At 41.5% G+C, this 25250-nt stretch overlaps 2 protein-coding genes across 5 annotated transcripts in view; both read left to right on the plus strand.

The window, feature by feature from the left end:
- Positions 1–11524, plus strand: part of LOC140950475 (E3 SUMO-protein ligase RanBP2-like) — a 34423-nt gene extending 22899 nt beyond the window's left edge. For all 4 annotated transcript variants that reach the window (XM_073399707.1, XM_073399708.1, XM_073399709.1 and 1 more), the window contains 5 exons: positions 1018–1109; positions 1509–1667; positions 2159–6513; positions 7226–8536; positions 9007–11524. In XM_073399707.1, coding sequence (XP_073255808.1) covers positions 1018–1109; positions 1509–1667; positions 2159–6513; positions 7226–8536; positions 9007–11146 — 8057 coding nt within the window. In that variant the 3' untranslated portion in view covers positions 11147–11524. The remainder of the gene's footprint in view (positions 1–1017; positions 1110–1508; positions 1668–2158; positions 6514–7225; positions 8537–9006) is intronic.
- A 3890-nt stretch (positions 11525–15414) lies between these two features.
- On the plus strand, positions 15415–24059 carry LOC140950264 (PABIR family member 2-like). Its single transcript, XM_073399475.1, has 9 exons — positions 15415–15838; positions 15951–15986; positions 16226–16269; positions 18189–18231; positions 19494–19598; positions 20747–20817; positions 21612–21670; positions 22747–23122; positions 23767–24059. The coding sequence occupies exons 1-8, from the start codon at positions 15659–15661 to the stop codon at positions 23100–23102; spliced, it is 894 nt and encodes a 297-aa protein (XP_073255576.1). The 5' UTR covers positions 15415–15658; the 3' UTR covers positions 23103–23122; positions 23767–24059.
- The last annotated feature ends 1191 nt before the right edge of the window (positions 24060–25250 follow it).

Below are 25250 nucleotides of genomic sequence, written 5' to 3' on the forward strand. Positions count from 1 at the left end.
GTTAGTTGGAAATTTGAATTCAGATATGAAAGCTTAAAAAGCAAATTCAGTTTAATTCTTTTTGTCTACAATTTGATGAATGGCTGGAGAAAATTGGCCGAGAAAATACTTTTGATGAAAAGAAAAAAACTTTAGAGACCCGGGTTAAAATTTAACCCTCGGTTAGTGCTAATCGGCCTTCGAACAACTGGGTCCTGGTCAGAACAGCTCTCTTAATGTGTAACAATCTCTGACTTGAATCTTTGCAGAAGGCAGGTAATTTTTTCTGGTAATTGTTAGTCCTCTGCTGGGTAAATAACCTCTAAAAAGCGTGGTCTTACTATGTATAAGAGTGTAGAGAAAGTCGCTTTCACATATGAAAGCTTAAAAAGCAAATTCAGTTTAATTCTTTTTGTCTACAATTTGATTAATGGCTGGAGAAAATTGGCCGAGAAAATACTTTTGATGAAAAGAAAAAAATTAAGAGGGACCCGAGTTAAAATTTAACCCTCGGTTAGCTCTAGTCGGCCCTCGAACAACTGGGTCCTGGTCAGAACAGCCCTCTTAATGTGTAACAATCTCTGACTTGAATCTTTGCAGAAGGCAGGTAATTTTTTCCGGTAATTGTTAGTCCTCTGCGGGGTAAACAACCTCTAAAAAGCGTGGTCTTACTATGTATAAGAGTGTAGAGAAAGTCGCTGACACTTGTCTTTTGAACGTCTTATCCCAGCAACGCGTTTTGAAAAATTGCGTTAGGGACAGATTAGCAATGGCGCCATCATTGCATTGTGGAGGCGTGTGTGGCCGAGCGGTTAACAACTCGAACTCCAGGATAAGCTCCGGCAGTTCGGGCCTTTGGCTTGTGAGCGCCTTTACTTTTTTTACCATCATTGCAACTTTTCGCTTGTCTGTACTCTTATAGACAATAGCTTTCGTCCACTGAGTGCGTCGAAAAAATTGTAGTTATTGTGAAATGATGTGGAATATACTCAATTTCAGATTCACTAAAACCTTTGGACAAATGTTTATGCTTTTTAGGCCAGCATCGAGATACTTGCCGACGTACCTTTCTGGAAAGTCGGAGCTCCACCAATGCATCTGATGCCCAGGAATCTGATGATAACTTTTGGGTTGAGTATTATAATTTGTTGAGTTGTTAGGTTAAAGTACAGAGGCACGATTTGCAATGATGTTGGGGTTGTAGTGTACATCCATAGATATGTATATATCGATTTCCATCGTGATAATGATAATGATGATGATGACAATGGCGCCTTTAGTGCAAATGGCTTGGTGTGCCAATGCCCATGTTCTCTCTTTCTCTATTTGATGAAGGGTCACCTCGCTAGTCAACGGCCTCTGAGCTCCGTTCTCCCAGTGTCGTTGTGGAGATTTTCGACTCTATTTACGTATTATTTTGTTTTTGATTGCCATTCCGCCTGTAGAAGTATATTAAATACCTATGTTGCCACAGCCTTAGCCAAGATTCCCTACTCTCGTTGAATTAAATGCATTTTTTTTCCTGTTAGCCACCACCAGATCCAAATACAAAAGATTTTATTGCAACACTCAGTGAAGTTGCCTTGAACAAAGGCTATTTCCAGGAGCAGATGGCCATCAGGGATGAAGCGATGTCTATTAGAGATGAAACTATATCCAGTATGCAAGAAGAAATCAGCATGTTAAAGGTTGGTTAATCTCACTTTGTGCTAGTTTGTCTTGCCCAAAATTCTCTCGAAGAAACGTTTTACGTATTTGATTTGTATCAGTGCTGTACCTTTATTACGCTTATGATACATAAAGACATTAAGTCCGTAAATTGAAGGAGTGTAGCAAACTTATTCCTTTCTGACTTTAGGTTTTGCAACTCACGCAACGCTTATTTCTCTGACAAAGTTTGATCGGACCTGATATAAACATGCCTATAACGTGGAAAAAAGTTTCTCGTTGCTTTCATTCACATAATTCAGATTAGCTTGCTGCATTTGCCAAATTGCGTATACTCCAGTGTAAGTCGAAAGAATTAAGCAAAATTATTGCTTTGTTATTTACAGAGAAATAAAGTGTTGCCAGCACGTCATTTTTACTAGTTACTTTCTTTGACGTTATTCAGTCGGACCTTATGTAAACGTTGGTTACCTTACATACAAGTTAGCCTTGTTCTTTTCTTAATTTACAGAAGCAGATAAGCTTGTTGCAGTCATCGCATTACGGCTACTCCAGTATCGCTGAACCCTCATATTCGAGCCCAGGGGATCAAAGTAAACCCATATATGAATCCACTCCCGTTGCTACAAGACAGACGCCTCTTTCAATAAGTACAAAGCCTCTCACTCACCCCAGCATGAAGGGACCTCTAAAAATCGATTCCAATTTCTTCGCTGGCTTAGGCAGCAGCAACAGCCCTGAGAATCGAGTGAAAGAGCCTCCAGAGGAGGTTCCTTCTCCCACGTCTCCTGGAAGAATGAGGCATGATTCCTCAGCTTCCTATACTGAAGATATCCATTTTGAACCCCTCATACCCCTTCCTGAACAAATTGAGGTCCAAACTGGAGAAGAAGATGAAACTACGATGTTCAGCAGCAGAGCCAAGTTGTATCGATACGACAAGGATGTTTCAGCCTGGAAAGAACGTGGCATTGGAACTATGAAGATCCTGCATAATTCTGAGAGGGGACGCAGTCGAATCTTGATGAGACGTGAAGGTGTTCACAAGGTTTGTGCCAATCACGTTATTACAGCCGATATGAAGTTAGAAGAAAAGAAAGCCACAGCCAACTGTTGGATATGGAGCACTTTGGCAGATTTCTCAGAAGAGGTTGCAAGGGCAGAGCAGTTAGCTGTCAAATTCAAGACACCAGATGAATTCTTGCTTTTTAAGGAAAAGTTCGAGGAGTGTCAGGAGATGCCAAAGAAAGATGTCAAGAGCCAAGCAATAACAGCCGTTACATACAATCCAAGTGCTGACCTTGTGACTAAGTTTGCTCCAAAGCCGGGTTCATGGTCTTGCTCTGTTTGCTTGTTGACAAACGACGTGAGCACAACTGTCTGTGTGGCGTGTGGAGCTCAAAAGCTGTCAGAAGGATCTGGAACGTCTACTCATCAGTCACCACTGAAGTCTGGATTTAACTTACCAAAAGAGTCCATTGCTAGCAGTTCACCACAGACAAGCGTGTTTTCAAGCTGCCACGAAAATTCTTCTTCAGGAAGCCCTTTTGTATTTAAACAAAAGGATGCGGGATCCCTGAGCAGCTCTCCATTTACCTTTGTCTTTTCTACAGCATCCTCCTTCAGTACATCTACAGCAGCATCAAAGTCATTTTCATTTGGAGCCCCACTCGCTGCAGATAGTAAAAAAACGGCAGCACAAGGAGACACCTTGACAGCCACTCAAGTGTCTGAGGTATCCTCTGGATCTCCCTTTACTACCTACCCGTTATCAACGCAACCTTTTGTTCTATCATCTTTTGGTGTTCCTGCCATAGACAAGTCGAGGCCATCCCCATTTAACTTTGGAACCGTGTCTTCAACCGAATCCGGCCCCTTCTCCTTCTCAGAAACACAAAAAGCTGTAGACACTACACCTGTCGGGTCATCTGTGTTCGGTGGTGGTTCCCCAGAACAAGGTGGTCCGGCCATTTCATTTGGTTCTTTTGGCACAGGTAACTCTCCTATTTTTGACCTCGACGCTCCAAGAGAGGGAGAAGGTCATGTCACTCCGATTGTGTCTAACCACACACAACTTGTGCAGAGTCAGTCTCAGTCTTCGCTTCCATTTAGTGTATCAACTGGCAATTCAGAAATTCCTGAGCAGAAACTGTTTTGGCAGCAACCAACTGGACCATTTCAGTTTGGACAATTGGAGACCATCCCACCTCTGGGTGGAAGCACATCTTGGGCCCAAGCTGGTCAACTCCTCTTCAAGCCACCCGCTTCTCAACTTGGTGCATTAAGTCCTAATGTTGAATTTCCAAACAGTGAGTTACTTCGACTTCTTGCTGATGCAAAGAAACAGCAGGATTCTTTGGACCAGGAAGCACAGCCTAAAGGCTATGACTTCACTCCATACCTGACTTCGTCCTATATAGTAGCTAAAGATTACGATGATGAGGGTGATGATGACAGCAAGGAAGATGACGACAGCGAGGGGGACGACAAACATGACGCGAAACAAGACGATGAAGATTCTACGGCAGATAGTGTTAGTTACACCTCAACAGACCCCGAGTATAACGATGAGGATATTGAAACTTCAATGGCAACTGCACCAAAGCCATCATCTTCAACAACTAGTCAAGCCCAAATTATAACAACCCCAGCAAAGCCTGTTCAAATCCTTTCCTCGCAAGTAGAGAAGTCGACAGCAGCTTATCTTTCAACTCATGTTACTGGAAGACGTATTTTGACAGCCAAAAGTCCTCTAAAAGGATCTAAAAAGCAAGATGATGACTGTATTCTTGTTTATGAAGTCCGTTCCCAAATGGCAGATCGTGAAAAGGCCCACCGCCTTTTTCTTCCGCCTAATTTCTTCAATTATACCAAGCACGAATCTTGCCCTGGGTGCATTGGTTGTCGTGCTACACCAAAAAAGGCAGCCAATACCATTAATCAGGAGGTTAAGGACATAAAACAGGTCAGTACATCTGCTACTTCAGCGGTTTTGACAAGCACTGCGGCGAGTCATGTATTTGGACAGTCAGCTAACTTTGGCCAACTGACGTTTTCATCGTTTAAAGCTCAAGGTGAAACTGCATTTTCTCAGTCACAAACGAAGACAAGCCATAAACCGTTTCAAGGAGCAGGCCAGCAGCTTTTCGCTGGACCTGCTGAAGAGGTCGAGGAACAAGATAGCGATAAGTTGCATTTCGAACCAGTTATTCCTCTGCCTGAAGAAATCCAAGTTGTCACAGGAGAAGAAGGTCTGGAGATGATGTTTTCCGAGAGGGCAAAGCTGTATCGGTTCGACTCGTCGCAGTGGAAAGAAAGGGGGATTGGAGAAGTGAAGCTATTACGTCATCCAACTTCAGGGCGAGGAAGAATTCTCATGAGGCGAGAGCAAATCAAGAAATTGTGTGCTAATCATAACATTACTGCTGAAATGGAGCTCAAACCGAATGTTGGATCAGATCGTTCTTGGGTCTGGTATACTTCTGCGGATTATTCTGAAGGTGAGGGAAAGCCGGAAAAACTAGCCATCAAGTTTAAGACTGCGGAAACGGCTGGAAAGTTTAAACAGGTGTTTGATGAACTGAAAGAGCCACTTTCGTCAGGTCATCCCCCGGGAAAGGCGCCTGCTGAACATCAAAAGGCGACAGGTTGCGAACTTTATAAACAGTTTCTTTCAAATTTTGCTCCTACACCTGGCACATGGTCTTGTGAGGTGTGCTACGTTGAAAATAAGGCTGAGGATTCGGCATGCGTGGCATGTAACTCCCTACAACCAAACGACGGAGAAACAGAACCACCTTCCAAACATGGAGAAGAAACAGCTACAGCAAATGTGTCTGTTGTTGACTCGGTGGAACCTAAAGCATTCCAAAACTTGAATAAAGAAGCTTCGACTTCTTTCTTCCAGCCTCCAGGAGAGAAGGGCCTACATACTTCAACGCTTTTCACCATTGGGCGAGGAGAATCAAGTGTAGATAAAGATACCAGAGATGATGAGATTGACCTGTCTCCAAGTAAGACGTCTTCTCCGAGCAAGAAGGGTATAATAACACCACAACCCTCAACCCAAGATTCCCAAGATACTCTGTTTACAGGTCTTCCGTTTGGCACAGGTGCTCCATGCGACTTTACATTTAGGATGACAGTTTCGCCTGGATCTCCGCCACAAAAGCCCAGATCCCCATTGTCAAACAATTCTCCAACGAGTCCTGTTCGTGGGGACGATGATGGACCATATTTCGAGCCACTCATACCACTCCCTGACAAAGTTGAATGCCGCACAGGGGAGGAGGGCCAGGAGGTACTGTTCTGTGAACGTTGTAAACTGTTTCGATACGACAGTGGCACGTCTCAGTGGAAAGAACGAGGAGTTGGTGACATCAAAATACTTCTTAACCCAAGTTCTAAAAGGTATCGAATCCTAATGAGACGTGAGCACGTGTTCAAACTTTGTGCAAATCATGTAATAACTTCAGAAATGCAACTCAAACCGTTTCCAAACTCCGCGAGAGCTTGGTTGTGGACAACGCTTGCTGACTTCTCAGAGGAAACAACTACAGCGGAAACTCTGGCTGCAAGGTTTAAATCAAACGATGTTGCTAATCAGTTTAAGGAAGTATTTGACAAAGCTCTCCAGACTCTTTCATGTAAAAGTGACTCTGTGGCGTGTTTGTCAAATGCAGAGGATAATCCGGACCAAGCAACTGAACAGAAAGCTGAGGAGGACATTGCAGTAGTGTTCGAGAAAATAGTTACAGAAGATCAAAAAGCGAGGGCACAGAAGTTGGAGCTGCCCTGCAACTTCTTTGGATATGAGAAGGAAACATCTGTGGAGACCATCTCTAATCAGGCTGAATTATCAGCAAGGTAAGTAGTGGCGAGGCAATATTGTCACGTTAAACAGAAGTAACACATGAACTTAAACTATCGTTTATTCGGCAGGTATGTACGCTAAATTCTGCAACTGGTATTTTTCGTTGCTAAGAAATTTTTATTACTTAGAATAGAGGCTCATTATTTAGCCTGCGTCTTCTGTTACGTTCAAGGATAAAGGTTAAAGGTTTGTTTATAATGGAAAGTGCACTGCGGATACTTGCTAGTTTACAGGCACTCCACGTAAGTGATTAGAAACAAATCATCCGAGCAGAACATAACAGGATTAAAACCCCAAACTAGCAGCAGGCAAACAGCCGAGGAACCAACCTTTTTATTTAATGTTATTGCTTGAAACGTTTTTATTGTTCTTTTTTTAAGGTGAGGCGGGGGGGGGGGGGGGGGGGGCAGTGATGATTTTGAACATTTTTATTCTTGCAAAATCTGGTGTGTTACTATCACTTTCGCTTCTAGCCATTCTTGAGGCTATTGCAACTTGCCTGTGCCTTAGGACTCGCCTTTCGTGTCCACATAGAATTTTACCCACCATGTTTTTATTTTGGAACATGTGATGCCTAAACTAAGGCAACAAAACTGTCTGAAAGGTCGCCTTTATGACATCTAAAATCTGCAATTCGTTTCTGCGTTGATGAGTTGTAAAGTTCTTTTTATCATGATTAATAAGGAGAATGGTTTTCTCTTTTAGTGCCGAAGAACAGACGACAGAAATCCCAGAAGTGACAACATCGGCACCAAGCATACCAAGCCAATCAGGTTTTCTGTTTGGTTCTGCCAGTGTCGCTTCATTGTCCTTTGAGTCTGTAGCCGCTTCTTCTTTAACTGCCAGCCCATTTGGCAAGAAGACGCCTGACAAGTCTCTAGGGTTAAAAGGTGCTGGGTCCCAATTGTTTGCCACCCCTAAAACGGAGGATGATAGCGACGGAGTTGAAGCAGACGGTAATCACACTGATGGACCACATTTTGAGCCCATTATACCTCTTCCAGATAAGATTGACGTAAAAACTGGAGAAGAAGACGAGGAGGTTATGTTTTCACATCGAGCTAAGTTGTATCGCTTTGTCGCAGAGGAGAAGCAGTGGAAAGAGCGAGGCATTGGAGATATCAGATTGTTGAGAAATGCAAGATCTGGAAAAATGCGAGTGCTGATGCGGCGGGATCAGGTGTTGAAACTGTGTGCGAATCATCAGATAACCACTGACATGAGTTTACAACCAAATGCAGGTTCAGACCGATCATGGGTTTGGAGTACACATGCAGACTTCTCTGAGGGGGAATGCAAAGCAGAGCAACTAGCTGTCAGGTTTAAGAACGAAGACATTGCCAGGAGATTCAAAGAAAAGTTTGAAGAATGCCAGGAAATGCTGAAGAACCAGGCATCATTGAAACCGCCACTCCAAAAGGAGACTGTCAATACAGAGGGCGTGAAAGAAGATCTTTTTGCGAAGTTTAAAGCTGAAGAAGGATCATGGGAGTGTGATACCTGTATGGTGAGAAACGGCAGTGATAAGTTAGTATGTGCAGCGTGCACGAGCCCGAAACCAGGGATAAAGGATAGTCAGGAGAAAAAGTCAGAAGGAAAGCCAATTTTTGGATCTGGAACCACGTCGTCTGGGACAGGTTTTACATTTGGATCAGGTGCATCATCTTCTGGTACAGGGTTTTCATTTGGATCAGGTGCAACTCCCTATGGAAAAGGATTTGTATTTGGTTCCACTGGAACAGATGGAGGTGCAAAACCGTTTTTCTCCTTTGGATCATCGAACCTGACTCCAAGTTCAAGCTCAGAAACTGCAACCACATTTGGTTCAATGACGCAACTAGAAACGACTATTCAAGAGCAAGCTTCTGGAGACTACATCGATGTTTCTCAGACGGATCAGCAAGCACCTGATGTAGACAATAAGCAGCCGGGAAATGGAGAGAAGAATAATGTGCTTACTGCTGACACGGGTGCTGGAGAGGGCGAAAAGATTGAGATGACATCATTTGGAGAAAGGTAATGCGTTATGTGCTCAAACGACAAGTAAATGAATGTAGAGATTTTCATTTGATTTGCCAGACTACGGAGTCAGTCTGATTGGACGCACAAGCCGAAAAAGCGCTCCGAAGGCATTAACTCATTGCACAACCGTCCAGTATGGTATACTCAGTATCTAGCGTGTAGAATTTTCGAAATATTTCACTGTCCTTCCGGTTAAGAAGTGACTGCTTGTTTCCATTTTATGTTGTAGATAGATGCATTTCAAGAAGTAAAGTTGTACACCTGTTAGTTTACGAACAAATTAGTAGTTCAAAGTGTAGGCCAATATTTTTAGTGGGTCTATTATCATCCAGCAATTATTTAACTGAATCGTCTGGTCCCTTTGAATAAATGAGGTGATCATTGTTCTCGTTAATAATATTCTCCTTGGGAGGGCACTATTAATGTTACTTTGTTGTAATTATTCTACACACTAACTTTTGCAGTGAGGCTCCCCCAAAAAACAAAAGTGAAGAGTCGAGTGAGGAAAAAGCATTTCTCTTTGGGTCTCCAAGTATCTCTGCAATGTCCTTTCAGTCAGTAGCTGCTTCTTCGATCGAAAACAGCCCATTTGGACAGAACGCAAAAACAAAATCCAAGGGGTTTGCTGGAGCTGGATCGACGCTTTTTGCTTCTCAGTCTCCTGGAGGGGAGACACACGAAGAGGAAGAACAAGGGGGTGATCATGATGGACCACACTTTGAACCAATCATTGCTCTACCAGAGAAAATTGACGTAAAAACAGGGGAAGAAGACGAGGAGGTCATGTTTTCTCACCGATCCAAGTTATATCGCTTTGTAGCAGAGGAGAAACAGTGGAAAGAGCGCGGCATTGGAGATATCAAGTTGTTGAGAAATGTAACATCGGGAAAAATGCGAGTGCTGATGCGGCGGGATCAGGTGTTGAAACTGTGTGCGAATCATCAGATAACCACTGACATGAGTTTACAGCCAAACGCAGGTTCAGATAGATCGTGGGTTTGGAGTACACATGCAGACTTTTCTGAGGGGGAATGCAAAGCAGAGCGACTAGCTGTCAGGTTTAAGAACGAAGACATTGCCAAGCAATTCAAAGAAAAGTTTGAAGAATGCCAGGAAATGCTTAAGAACCAGGCATCATTGAAGCCGCCACTCCAAAAGGAGACTGTCAATACCGAGGGCGTGAAAGAAGATCTTTTTGCGAAGTTTAAAGCTGAAGAAGGATCATGGGAGTGTGATACCTGTATGGTGAGAAACGGCAGTGATAAGTTAGTGTGTGCAGCGTGCACAACCCCAAAACCTGGAGCTCAAACATCACAAATGCCAGCCAATGGAGGGACACCTTCTTTTTCGTTTGGGACAGCTGGTGCTCAATCGAATTCAGGATTTTCTTTTGGATCTCCTGCATCTAGTGTTGATGCTGGAAGTGGATTTGCTTCAGCTTCTAGTCAAGGATTTTTATTTGGCTCAGATTCTTCATCTTCTGGAACTGGTTTCGTATTTGGTCAGCAAAAGGCAGATGAAAAAAACAGTAAACCGGTTTTCTCCTTTGGCTTAGGCTCCACTGGGCCATTCAGTTTTGGCTCCACGCAGAAAGAAGAGAATACTGTAGTAAGGGATGATGATGTTGGCGAAGGTGGTAATTACTCAGATGATCAAGCATCCAGTGATGAAGGCAGTAATTGCGGAGATGACTCTTCACAGACTTCAGAGGAAGGTGAGGTTACTGTTGGTGGGGAAGGAGGAGAAAAAAGGCAGGAAGGCGTCGGTGCGGGTCTTCTGGGAGGATGGAAACCCGAAGAGGGATCCTGGGAGTGTAATACCTGTTTGGTGAGAAACAAAAGTGAGAAGTTGGAATGTGTAGCGTGCGCAAGTCCAAAGCCTGGTGTTGACGGAAGCCTTGAGAAAACGACAGAAGGAAAGCCATTGTTTGGATTTGGTTCAGGTCCGTCGTTTTCCAGTGCAGGGTTTTCGTTTGGAAGAAGTACCTCCTCCTCTGGTGCTGGATTTTCTTTTGGATCTGGCCCAACATCGACTGGCGCAGAGTTTTCCTTTGGATTTAATGGACAAAGTGATGGTGGTGAATCCCAGAAACAAAGGGCACCTTCAAGCTCGAACATTCCTAATGTTACTTTTGGGTACACGAATCAATCACCGCAGTCGTCAAATACAGAGACAGCGCTTGATAGTGAAGAGAAGCCTCTATCTCCTTTGAAACCTGATGAAACATCGCTTCAGAGCGATGGGTTTTTTACACCGACAGATGCTGTAGAAAAGCAAGAAACCTCTGATGAAAGCTCGAAACCTGGTGAAATTTTAGAAGAAGTCAACTCCGAGCGAAAGGCTGCCCTCAGCACCGAGGACCAGGCTTCTGAAGATGTTCAAGGTGATGGTGAGTCAGATACAGACAAATCACTAGTCGAGGAAAAGCGTGGCACTGATTCACAACCCGAAGTTGGTGCAAATTCGCCTGCTGAAGATGTTCAATTTGACTGTGGTGCGGACAGCAGTGAATCTGTAGTCGAACCGGAAGGTGCTGTTGAATCATCAGCTAAGCCCCAAGAAAGTGTCAATGTTGGCGTGGCTAAGGAAATGGAGAAGGACTGAAAGCCGAAGAGAAAAAGAAGAGAAAAAATGCATTAATAAACTGTAGAAGATGTTGTATTGTAAATGGTGCCTGTCAAGTCTTTGGTAGAAAGAGAATTAATGAAGGCCATGCACGTAGAGGATTCCCTTGTAGAAGTGACTTAAGTAGTCGTTATACATCTCCAGCGAAATTAAAGCAAAGCCGCTTTCGCACAATCAGATAAATAACTTTAATTCTGATATATTTAAGGGATTCCTTGAAAATTTCCTGGAATGCGTCAATTTATGACACGTACAAATAGTGTGAGTAGAGAAAAATTTCATGTAAGTACTATAGCCACAAACGTCTACGCGTAGAGCGCTTTAAGTGAACGGCATTAAATTAGAATGTTTAATACATGATTGTCAACCATCTCGTGTAGACGGACTAAAATAACCCTTATGCATGTTGAAGTCATACCGGGTAATTTCGCCTCCGCCCTCGTTTTAGGATTGTAACGATGCGACGTTTTACATGAATGTACTGCCAGTGAAGAAACGCTGAATAAATACTCATTCAGAAACAGTGCCGATTTGACAATGTTGTTTACAAGTAAGTCTTAGGGCACAGTAATTTTCAAGGAGTTACAATAACTCCTCTACTGGGGTTAATTTAACTCCTTACAGTGGAGTTATTTTTTGAGGGAGTTATTTCAACTCCAAAAAGGAATTTAAAGAACTCTTTTTCCGGAGTAAAAATCACCCCAGATATTGAGGAGTTAAAATAACCCCAAATAAGGAGCAATCCTGTACCTAAAATTTTTACTCCACTTTCGGAGTTAAAGTAACTCCAAAAAGAGTAAAAACAACCCATGTAAGGAGTAAAATTAACCCCATTTTCGAAGTTATTTTAACTTCAGACTGGGGGTTAAACAGACCTCTTTTCCAGGAGTAAAAAGGACCCCAAATTTGGAGTTAAATTAGGAGTTAAAGTAACCCAAAAAAGGGGTTATCCTCTACCGAAAATTTTTTCTCCATTTTTAGAGTTAAAATAACTCCCCAAAAATAACTATGTGGGGAAATTAGCTACGTAGTATGACGTGAACGGGCGTGAGGACTATTAACAATTTTTGCTTACAAACGAGACTTAGGGGTGACATTTGCTCGTTTGACGTAATCATGCACAAGGGCTACTGTCCGAGGCCCAGAGGGACTCCCTTAAGAAGACGTGGATGATCCTCCTCTCGTCAGGAGCTCATTTGGGCTCTTACTCTCGCGTAGGAGTGTAAATTGCAGATTTTGATCCCACTTAGAATGTTCAGGACGGAACGCCATTATTTTTACTCATAAAGGTGTCGCTTAGGATTTTGCGCAAAAAAAATATCTTTATAAAACATAGCAGGCGCTGTCAGTCAATGGAAGTGTCATTAAAATTACTCAAGTCGGTCACATGGAACAAAAACACCTTACTGGATGGCAAACGACGCGGTGAGGCAGGAAAAACAAAGGGATGACCTTATTCAGAAAATTAATACGGTCGACCCTCCTGTTAGCCCGCGAACCGCAGACGTATTTCCGGTCGTCGCTTCTCTTCCTCTCCAATTTTTTGGAGGTCTTGCCCTTCGAAACACGAAACACGAATTTCGGTGGAAAACTCGCTCGGACCACGTCACCCGAAACGCATTAGCCGCGCGGAATAATGCGGCCTACGGACAAGGCAACGGCAGACAGTCGTTCCGTACAGTCTTTCGCTACCATTAAAAGCACTGGACACGGGAATTTTGTTATTGGCCGTTTTCCCACCAGAGCTAGAAATGGATCATCCGTCCAAGACTAGCCAGTGTACAGTCGCCCACTCCCCTACAGACAGCCCTTCTCCGATTTTTTATGAGGGGAGGGGGCCGCTGTACACAGGCAATCTGGAACGGATAATCCCGTCTTCAAAAGTCAGGTGGATTGTTCAGTCAAAATTCCATTTTCATTCCATTCCATTTTCAAATTAAGACGTATTACCTATCTGACGCGAATCATCAAACGAATAACCCGTCTCACGCGAATAATCCTTCTCTAGTGTGAAACCGGCCATTTCTGTTATAATGAATGTCGCGCCCCGGCCTTGGTTGGGCGTTTGCGTGTCTGCTTTTGCTTTTTCACAAAGATTATTTTAAATTGTCTTTTGACATTTCGATGTGTAAAATAATATAAGAAGTGGAATACTTTATAGAAAGTATGATCTATCAAATGTTAAAATTTTTCAAAAGAATAGCTTTTTTTCATCCCGAGATGATTCGAGGACCTTTATTTTGACTTAAAGATACAAAAAATATAGGGGTTAATTAATATTTAACTTTTTGAAACAAAAGAAGTTGATTTTTACCTTTTTCGTTAACTGTAACTGAAAAAAAATTAACCGATAGCCGTAAAAGAGCCAAAATTTTAGCCGATAACCGTAAAAGCCATCACCCCATTGAGACTCTCTGTTTTCCCTCCAGCACGGTGTTTTTGTACCATGCGACCGTTTTGTGCAAAGGACCCATTGTTAATAAATCTAAATACTGAGCACTTTGCAAGAGACATTCTTCTATAGAAAAATCGAAAATCTTGACTCTATGAGGGCATGTCCAATCTTTCTATGAAATGCCTCCATTCCTTCTTTCAAATGAAACGACAACGCCCCCTAGCCTGTCTTCGGGCGATGTGACTTGCCAAGTCCCCAGGCCTCATTATTCCGCGCAGCCTGTGTGTTTTCGGGTCACATTTTCCGAGCGGGCATTGACAGAGAAGACAACAAATGACGAAAGAATTTCCGTTAAGCTGCGTAGCACTTTAGAAAATAGAAGTAACAAAAAAGGTTCATTAAAAATAATAAATAAATCATGAACAAAAGTGCCGTGTTTAGGTTGAAGTTATCCATTCCAAACGTTTCGGGCCTGGGGCCCGTTTCTCGAAAGTCCCGATAATTAACGGGCCCGGTAAGCTGTCTCTGATTACACTGAAGATCGAGGTTTCAATAGTTTTGCATCTAACATGATAAAATTGCCGGTTAATGAAACAAAATGGAGTAGTTTGCTAGCCAGGACCTGCGCTTTTATTCTTTATATTTCGATTTGAATATTTGATTTCGGGCCCGTAAAGCCAAGAGACCGGGACTTTCGAGAAACGGGCCCCTGACCCTTCATCAGTGGAATTAATTGACCGAGAAGGGCTGGGAAGACGCCCTACAGAGACTAGGCAACAAGGCGAACGAAGGCTTTCAAAACCTATAAAAAAGTTTACAACAACTTCATCCCAGAGGAAACGGTTTGGCGTGCAGCACTGTCAAACAAATCACGGCCTTTTAAGTTTTATAAAAACTCAATAACCTCAATGGGATTGGTTAATTTGAGAAACAAAGCACAAACGAAAAGATTGACATCATCATGGTAGTTTCTTTGTGTTGCGGTTGGGTTCAATCATCAAATGACGTAACACAAAAGATTAAAAAGACTTTGAACGAAACCCACAAAAAAAAAACAATGTACATCCAACAATGGTTTCTGTGAAACCAATAAAGACCGATCATCGCGTAAGTACAACTCTGGGGAAAACTGTGTACAGTGTTTCTGCACAAAAGCGTGGCTTCTTCGCCCGAAGATGTGTTGACCTGTAAGCCACGCCTATGAAATGAAATTTTTTTTCCTTTTAGAGGTGTTTTCGAAAACATCGGACGAGCACCCGGTCAGTTTTATTAGGTAGCAAGAAGTCATCCTCGATTCCAACCCAACACCACCACCACTCAGACAGAAACCATACCTGGATATACGGCGGCACGTCCTATATACATGGACAGAAGATCGCCCACCCCTCCCTTCCCACACGCGCACACATATCTCTCACCCCCAAAACATGCCTTGAGTTTTGAGATCTGGGACGAGAAAGCAACTCCCTAATGCTCGTCATGAAAGGTTTCGGCGTAGCCTTCCTTACAGAGGTTCATAAGGCTTTATCACGAGCTCCTTTCCGCGTGTCGAAGCCGTAAGAATGTCTGCGTGGGAGGCTAGTGTTTGCGAGACCTTCCATCGAGTTTTGTGATCTTCATGCAGAATCATGCAGAGTGTGGTCGGATGGGTACTTGAAAACCAATACGTAGTCGTGAAGAACGCACTGAATGACCAGCTGACTCTTGGTGTCAACTATCAATTTCGATTTCGTAAATAGCTTTGTTATTAAAGTGAATTAGATTTAAATGACTATAGTTGACGACATTTTTGACGTCAATGTTCAGTGAATGTTTGAATGATCAGTAAGCGTTCATGGAGGAAACATGATAAACTTGCTAATTGTTAATGAAAAACCAAACACAGTATTTACTTTACCGTTTTTTACATCAGAATTTGGCAATTGATATTGGTTTCAGAGAACTTTGTACTGTTCGTGATGTATCATCTGATCAACAAGGTCGTTCTGTAGCGGAAGTCCGCGATTTAATCTTTCTGAAGACTGGCCCGAACGGAAGCGACCGACCGGAACAATGCCTTGCGAGCTTGCAGATGTTGTCTTTGAGCCAAGAGCAAAATGGCGGCTAATGCAATGGAAACTGATGATTTGGGGCATTTACCTTCCAATACGCTGCGTCGATCTAATTCAGCGCCAAATGTAAGCGCAGCAGTAATGAGCGAGGCTATTCCTATCTTCCAGCCGATACACACCTCAAGACAAAGACGCTTCTCTACAAGCCAAATGGCTGTGAATGTGGTTAGTAAAAATTCCGCGAATAAATGTCAAGGGACGTTCATTGATTCTATAGACTTGGTACCGTTCTTGTGATCGATCATTTGATTGTAAACTGCATTTATCCGTTTTTTAGGGATCTCCCGCGTCAAGAATAGAGCAGATCAAACGAGTGAGTACATTGTATCAGGGACTTGGCTTTAGACACTGTAATTACAGTTGATTACTTGATTGAGAGTTGTTGTTTTCTGCCGTCTGTTAGCAAGCCTTCGATTCACTTCTTTTTTAGCTATCGTTATTAAGTTATTTTGTATGTCTCAGTGTTTTAGAAGACTGAAGTTTCCGGTTTTTGAAATTGTCAAAAAATAAAAACGGTATTAACACGCATTGTTTTGTTTGTTATCGTGTTAGGAAGCAAGTATAGATGATGTTAGTCTGGAGAAACAAGTTGGAAGGTAAATTAAACTTGGTCGACCGGCAACGCATAAATGTTCAATACCTGAAAATTATGCACCTTGCATTTTAAGTTGTTCCCTATTAAAACCCTCTAATAAGTCGTTCTTGCTACAAAATTTAGCTTTGAGAGACATTTGAGATACTTTAGCTCAATTTCAAGTCCTTGATGCAAAATAAAGCTACCAAAACTAAAATTGCTTTCAAATTACGGAAGAGGTAAACTTGCAAAGAAAAATTGAATAAAAATATTTTCATTTAATTCATCTTTCTTTTTCTAAGTTATTAGAGTTATTTCCTATAGTTATATTTCAAATGCAGCTTCTAAACATTTTGATACTTTGAAATATTGTTTACTGATAATTTACAAAACGTAAGCTCATCTTCTCCACCCAGAGTCTGGGAATCAGTCTTAAAGACATGTATGAAATATTTTTTGTAAACAAAGTTGTGTGGTATAACTGTTCATCCGAAGCCTCCTTAAATGTACTTTTTGGTGATGCTCTTTTTTTAAAATAAAAATAAAAGTAGGAATGGTGAAATGGTAATTAGAAAATGAAGACTCCTTAGAGCCTGTTTGCATGAAGGTGGGGGACTAGCCTGCGAAAACATCCGTTTCTCCTCTCTCTTCGCCGCTGGGGACGTTTCGCGCGGAGGAACGTCTGCGACTCAGTGACAGAAATTCCATACTGATGACGCAAATCAATGTTTACATAATAAATCCAGTAGTCATGGGGTTCAAAATATAAATTTGCCTAATTTTACGTGTCTTCTTGTCGATTTTGGTAAAGTGTTGTGCTCATCTGCCAACGAGCTCCAGCAAAACTCAAATGCTTCTTCTAGAGAAGACTATATTCCACAAATATCGAATGTTTTGTTAGAGATTCTTCGCTTTTACATTTGACCTTTGTGGCCTTTTGTCTTTTGTCTGTCATTCATAAACAGTAGCTAAAACAATGTAACTACTCCGTTGACCAATCAGCGCTTCTGACAGGATTCTGGACAGATTTTACGTCATCAGTATGGAATTTCTGTCGTTGGGTCGCAGACGTTCCTCCGCGCGAAACGTCCCTAGCAGCGAAGAGCGAGGAGAAACAGATGTTTTCGCAGGCTAGTGGGGGACCCCAGTTAGGTGAGGTAACATGTGGTGGGTCACCCCACCTAACATGGAAGCATGATCAAATTAAAATGAGAGATTATATGGAAAGGCGGGTTACCCCACATAAATGGGTTACCTCACCTACCTTGGATCCCCCACCTCCATTTAAACAGGCCCTTACTGGGAACAAAACTCTCTAACCATATCCCAAGGGAGTTAGACTCACACATGATCAGCTTATGTATCTTTAAACTTTGGGAAATACATGTATGTTTACATCATCCAGAGTCTTAAATTCCTGGAAAAGTCTTGAAATTTGCCCATCAATTTTCCACACTTGGAAAAAGTCTGGAAAATAGAGATAAAGTCTTAAAAAATGGTAAAAAGTCTTGAGTTTTCTTGAAAGTTACAATAAGTGCTTTACTAGTGAAATTTTTTTTTGTGCTGGTCAAATCTTATTCAGTCTCGTTTGTATGTTTGCAGCGCATCATGGAAAAAGCTTTGTTCCTTCAATTTTTTATAGTTCTCTTTTGATCTCCTATTTGATAACCTTAAGTCCGGAAAAAGAAATTATTGTTTTGGAAAAAGTCTGGAAAAAGTCTTGAATTTTGGATCCAAGAATCTGTACGAACCCTGTGTATATGTGCCAGTTGACCCAAACAAATAATCTTGCCTATCTCCACTGAAAACAGTAAGTGGTGTTTCCCCATTTGGTTTCACCTAAGGGAACATTAAGGGTCTCGGGAAAAAGAAGTCACTGTTTTCCTCAGGGTTAGTTATTAATTGCTAAGTATTAACATTTTGTTCCCCTCTCTCTCTCAGTGAACTTCTTCTTTCGCATTCTCTCAGTGACTGGACCCTACTGGTAAGTGTCTATTCCAGTAAAATTGTGTTAAGACTGACTCACAATATGCTCACTTTTGCGGGGCTAGCAAAAAATGAATTCCAGCTTGACCTTTGGGTAAGCAGCTCCCAAATTTTGCTTGCCCAGGGCCACTTCTTGCTTGTCTTAGTGAATGATTTTGTTAGAGGATGACTTTCCTGGACCCTTTCTTATTGGACAAGTAGGCTTTAAAAGTTTCTTGCCCAGAAAGAATATCAACTTGTCCTGGACTACCAGGCGGGACTTTTTTGTGCCCTTGTTTTAATAGACCTTATTCACAATACCCACCATCTTTGCACGCGCTTTACGGTTGACGGGATAAAAGCAATGTTACGTGGTATTTCAGGGGGCAAACAAAAGATAAAATTTGCCAATGCAAGAAATCGGGGTCGACTTTGTTTATTCTCTCAAAGCGAAACGACAATTTAATAGTCATGCAAAATGTATGGTTTGAGCTTCAACAAAATTAACGCCATTATTGCTTGCTGTGAGGACATCTACAGTTGCCACTGCGTTAAAAAAGTAACAGTGATCACCTCCACCCATAAGTTGTCATTATCATCTTTAGAATAAAAAGTTGTTCATTTTCTGTTGTCAAGAATAAACAAACTTGACCACAATTTCTTGTATTGGAAAAATTTATCACTTGTTTGCCCCCTGAGAAACCACATGAGATCGCTTTTATCCAATCATTCCTTAAGGAAAATCCTTAAATAAGAACGACCGAGACCAGGTTTTATGAGCCCGCAAGACTGAGCACTCCACCCAAACCCTTGTTTTCACTGAAACAGCTGGACACCAACCTGGTTGAGGTCATTGTTACCTAAGGTCTTCCTTCCTTAACCCTTTAAGTCCCAATAGTGACCAACAGCAATTTTCTCCTAACAATGTCCATACATTGTCAAGAGATAAGGTTGTGAGAATATAAAAAATGATCTTGAAAGAGAAAATGCCTTGATGTTTTATTAAATTCTCTCAACTAATTCTTAAAGGAAATGTATGGAAATCAGTTTGTAGAATTTGTATGTGGATACTGGGGCTTAAAGGGTTAAGCACGTGCAAAGATGGCAGGTATCGATCATAAGGTATATTAGTTAGGTGGTGGCCTTAAAACCAAGCTACCGTATGTATAAAGTTTTTTAACAATGCTGGCATGGTTAAATTCTATCTCTTAAGCTGAGTGTGTAAGAATTTACTTTGTTAGTAATTTATGTAACACACTAACAGATTGTCCTTTCTCTTAGGATCATGATAAGAATGACATTCATATGTACGAACGAAGAAACTCTTTTGATGATCAGAGACAACCATTCTCATCACCATCTTCATCATCACCACCCAATCAGAGAGTGAGTACTTAACCAACTGTTGTATCTGTATAATAATTATACACAATGTGTTACCAGATCATGGCATTCTGGCATTGCCGCACTTTTTTGGGAAATGCTGCACTATAATTAGCCCAACGGGTCCCAAGGGTGCAAAGAAGGAAAAGAAATTTATCATAAATCATACTTAAGCATGCATACACATACGTACATTTCCCTATAATATAAGCCAAAATTTAATTGGTTATGGTGTGTTAAGAAAATACCCATCATTGTCTAAGACTCGGACCTGTGAAAACATTGAGTTAACCGTACCTAAAGATTGTGATCTGCTTTTCTCCCTTATTACCCCTTTTAGCTTCTTTATGGGTCCTGTGGACCCCAGTGTACGAAATCCTGGTAAGAACACTGTATGCAATGCAGATCTTACAAAAAAAGAAAAGGAAGGGAGATAGTAACAGAAAAAAAAGTGCTCTTCAGTGTCTGTCGTTTCCATTCAGTTACTGCCACACCCACAAGGTTTCAACTAGGTGGGTTTCTGGCTGTCCTGTGGATGAAAAATGATTCTTTAACCATTTTGGCCTCAAAACTGTTGGTTCAAGTTAGTGTTCATGAAGATGCCCACTCATTTTCCTGGATTAAATCCTTCACCGATAACAATAACCAGAGATTATTGTAATTATAAGTTTTTGCAATTTAGTGCTTTAAAATGGGTAAATACATGTACCAGTGGGTGCAGTGAGAACAACCTCAAAGGAAGCTGAGGATGCTGTAACAACAATAAAACAATAGAGACCTTTAGGTTCTAAGATGAGGGCTTAACCTCCCTCAATAAAGATATCCGTGCTGATTTTTTGGTGAAAGAAAATAAAATGAAGCTTCCCCTGCTAAAAAAACATCAATTTTGGGGGGAAGAATGCAAATTCCAATCTTTCAGTCTTGTCATTTCAACCATAAGTGGTGTACACATATGTGTACATTTAAATTAGTTATCTGATATTTGATAATATTACTGATTAGTAGTCAGCTAAGCAGCTAATTATTGATTGTACTGTCAAAAAGAAGTAAAACAAACTATTTACCAGGAAATTGAAATACTTGAAGCCTATCTTTTTTTCATCTGAGGGAAAGAATAATGTGCTTTTTATCTGTTTGAATTCTTGTGCCAGGGAGTAACCATGAGAAATGCAAGAAGCCTCACTCCAAGTCCAATACCTAGTCCTACTCGACCAACTTTTACGTAAGTGTAAAATAGAATAATTTTTATTTCTACAGTCGAAGCTCTCCTTATGACTGCTCTCATAAATGACCAGCTCTAGCTACGACCACCTTTGCAAAACCCCATTTGAGTTGTGACTTAAACTTTGTAATGAAAAGCTCTGGTAAGTGACCGCTCCTTTAAGCGACCGGGACCATTTTTGGGCTTACCCTACTAGACTTTTCCTTTGTTTTTAAGCTCTTGTAAGCGACCACTCAGAGTCATATTCGTATAAATCATCACTTTAATGAAACTGCACACTGCGCTAATGATTCTAATATTTAGATTTGGGGTTGTTTTGGTCTAAAAAACTGGACATAAAGTTTAGCCGTGTCATATTAGATACAAAGACACTCATTAAACATAAATATTTTCTCTGAAGCACTTGTAAGCAACCACCCTCTGTTTTACCATGCAGTCACTTACGAGACTGTGTTTGTGAGGACAAATCTATAATATTTGGCGTGATTTTGACTGTAGTGTCCAGGCTGTTGTGCCTGGACACTAGGCGATAAGGAAGCCTAACAAAGCGGGGGGCATTATTAATAGGCTTCCTCAAGCCAGATTACTTACCTGCTTGAGTGCAAAGTGTGCAGAAAACATAAAACTTAAGCAACAGAACAACTATCTATGGGATAATTTTAAACATTTTTTTTGAAAAACAATTTTATGTGGAAGAAGAGCTGGTTGTGAAATGACTGGATTGGTTTGGGTTATTATATGTAAGGTTGTTATAGGAACCAACTGGATTTTATGCAATATCTTTTTCTTTGTAGGCGCAGAAGTCTCAGTCCTGTATGCTTACGACCAAGTAGTTTATCATTAAAAAGAAAATGTAAGTCAACTTCAATGCCTTGTATATCATGATTAGGTGTTACCCATTTTTTGCCCAATTTCACCAATGTCTTGCCCAGAATACACTTTACACCTGCTTAGGGCCTGTTTACATGAAGGTGGGGGACCCCAGATAGGTGAGGTAACATGTGGTGGGTCACCCCACCTGTCATGTAAATGTGATCAAATTATAATGAGAGATTATATGGACAGGCAGGTTATCCCACCTAAGCGGGTTACCTCACCTACCTGGGGTCCTCCACCTCCATGTAAACAGGCCCTTAGACTACAGGGTTTTTGTTAGACCCGGGACGCCGAGACCTTTACTCAGCTATTTTAATTTTCATCCCAGCTATTTTATCGAGCTGTACTTATAGATATTTTTAATTTTATTCCTTGTTGCTAAAACCGAAACAGAATAACAAGAATTATTTTCCACATTACAGTTAATACACGATGATGTGCAAACTCACACTTAAACTTTGCTTATATGGTATTGTAATGATGTGTGTACTGGAAAAACTAGTGAAATGAGAGAGAAGACAGATCTTACCAGCCCAAAAAATTGGGGTTTGGTAGGTAGGCTTCAAAGAAACTGCATGTTTATGGCAGATCTCCTTTTTTGCTACCTTCATCAAGACAGATAAGAAAGGCTTTTCTCCGCTCACAGGGTGCTCCTCATCCCTTGTTTCCCAATGTCATTGAACACTGTTTGTTCTAAAAATGTTTGGTCTGTTAAACAGGTCTTAAAAACATTAGGGATCTTAAGATCTGGCCACGGCGAGAATGTCAAAAAAAGCAATAGGTTTATTAAGCAAAACAACAACTTTGCCCATGCATCATGCTTTTCTTGTACATTTCTTTGCCATCACTGCACGACTACGACATGAAGATGTCTAATTTCCCAACCTGTAGAGGATGTAAACAAGCGACCACGAAACTCTAAGGGAAATCGCCTAGATTTAACAACTAAGTGAGTTGGAATAAAACAACACAAGCTTACTTTTTAGTGGCGTTTTCGCTGCCATCGTCCTCGTTGGATCTCAAGGTCCCTATTGTTTTGTCTTGATTACACAGGTCCGACAGAAGGCATAACTGAACCAGGTGTAAGCCCATCGAAGCGCCTCTGCGACATTTCACCCATAAACTGTTCACCTGACATCGACTCAGAGCACCTAAACTTTGACGACGATAACCACATACACGAAGATCCTCACAGCTCCTCGGCATCAGACTCATCATCGTCATCATCGTCACTGAATACTACACCCATGGTACTTGGAGAGATTCATAGACACCCTTTCTCTATTTGTCGGCCAAAATTTACTCCTCCAAGGTCACCCCTTGCTGGTCCATCAACAACACAGAACCATTCCAGCAGGACGATAGGATCTTCACCTTCGTGCTTTACCTTTGCCCCTGTGAGGGATTGATGACCATCCATGGTGAAGAGGTAAGAAAATGTCTAACCCCTTCTTATGTCAAATAAAAATCAGAGTTTACTTACTTAACATCCCAGTGCCGGATCCAGACCATGAGCTAAGGAAGGGCCCAGTCATCTAGACCCCTCAGATAAGGGGGAAGCCTGGTCTTCAAAAAAGTTTTTGTTTGGTCTAAAAATAAGGGGGGGGAGGGGGCTCCCTGGGCCCCTTCCTTGGATCCGCCACTGCATCCATCGAAACCCCCTTAGGGTGGGTATGCAAGTTCCTAGTCTGAATTTCAAAACCCATCATTTCAGATATTGAGGAGGAAGCTGTGTCCCTGTCGGCATTTTACAATTGCTCTTGTGTGTGTCAAGAGTTAGAACCAGCTTGTATAGCAAAATGAACAGTACCACAGGAAAATACTGCTCAGTAGCTTTCATATGACTGTTCACGCCTAAGGATTTTATCCAAAGAGAACCACCTTGTAGAGCAAAATAAACAGTTCCTCAGCAAAGTACTGCTCAGAAGCTGTCATTTGAATGGACACATTTCAGATTTCATCCTTGAGTTCATAAGTTACAGCTACATGTTTACACATCTCTATTGTTAATGCAAGGGGTGGTTTGACCGTAAATCTTTACCATTCACTCAGTGTGCTTTCTTATACTTGCAGATATATTTTTCTATACAGAGAATGTAACAGTTTTTAGAACTTTATAAAGACAAATATTAATAACCATTTTCATAATGGTATTAGTTATACATATTAGGAATATTGCCTTAATGTACATACAACCTACAGAAACGTTTTCAAGTAGATATAGTTAATTGTTGGTAGTCCTGTGTTAATGTAGCAACAATACTAGTAACCAATATCAACCTGTAAATTTTCATTTCTCATCCCTTAACATTTCTTGGAGCAGCTACAAAATACAGGGCCATGGAGGTGGCTTGCCAGTTCGCTAGTCATGATGTGTATTTAAAGAATGAGAAAGCTCAAAAGAGAAATCCTTATGCAGCTTAAATGGGCATGCGCCGCTTAGACTGCGAGCAGAAAAGAAAGAGGGTAAGTCGCTTTTATTCGCCCTATTTTCCTCGCCGGTTTTGCCGTCAAAAATTTTCCACGCGCAAGTACACATTTGTCGCTTAACCCTTAGAGCCCCAATATCCGCATACAAATTCTCCAGACTGATTTTCATACATTTCCTTAGAGATAAGTTGAGAGAGTTTGGTAAAAGATCAAAGCATTTTCTCTTTGGTGATCATTTGATTAATTCTCGTAACCATTTCTCTTGACAATGTATGGATATCGTTAGGAGAAAATTGATGTTGGACACTATTGGGCTAACAGGGTTTACAGGGTATGGTTTTCAGGGTTTGAGCGTTAAACAAGGTGTACAATTTCACATGATTTTAGCGTTTAGAACAGGGTGTCTTTTTGTACCGGAAGCCTTTTAACCCTTTAAGCCCCAAGGGTGATCAGCATCAAATTTCTCCTTGTGATATCAATGCCTTGTAAAACAGAGTGGTCATGAGAATTACGGACATGATAACACAAGATGAATTTACTTGATATTTTGTTAACTTCTCCCCACTACTTCTGTAGGAAATGAATAGGGGCAACAAATGAGACTTAAAGAGTGTGGAGGCTGGCTATAAAAGCTCTACATTTGGGGTACCAAGAAATTTTTCCCCCAAAGATGTAATTCCATGATGTCAGTGAAAAAATGACTTAACTTTGTAAGCGACACGAAATGAGTCAGGGTAAAAAAAAATAAATAAATAAGCACGCTTGTCTTATACCGGGTAGCGAAATGAAGGACGAAGTGAACGCTAAACGTCTACCCAAACTTTCCTTGAGTGAACCAACCCCCTTTCCCCGCCAGGTAAGTAAGGCAAGCATTTTAGTGGCTTTACGGCTCAGTGGCTTGTCAATCGAGGTCGGAGTCTCACCGTTAGAGAAAGGTGTGTGTTTGAGCGGCTCTGTGGCTCTTCTGTAGGGACTGGCGAGCCGCCATGCTACTGAAACAATAATTCTGGAATAGTGATAACCCGAGGTTAGGGAGTGTGAACGAGATCGATCGAAGGTTGAAACACTGTGCTTTGCATAAGTTTTACGTGGTGATGGAAGGTCAAAACGCAAGTGATCACGCGTGA

The sequence above is a fragment of the Porites lutea genome, chromosome 10 (genome assembly GCF_958299795.1).
Source record: "Porites lutea chromosome 10, jaPorLute2.1, whole genome shotgun sequence".
Lineage (NCBI taxonomy): Eukaryota > Metazoa > Cnidaria > Anthozoa > Scleractinia > Poritidae > Porites > Porites lutea.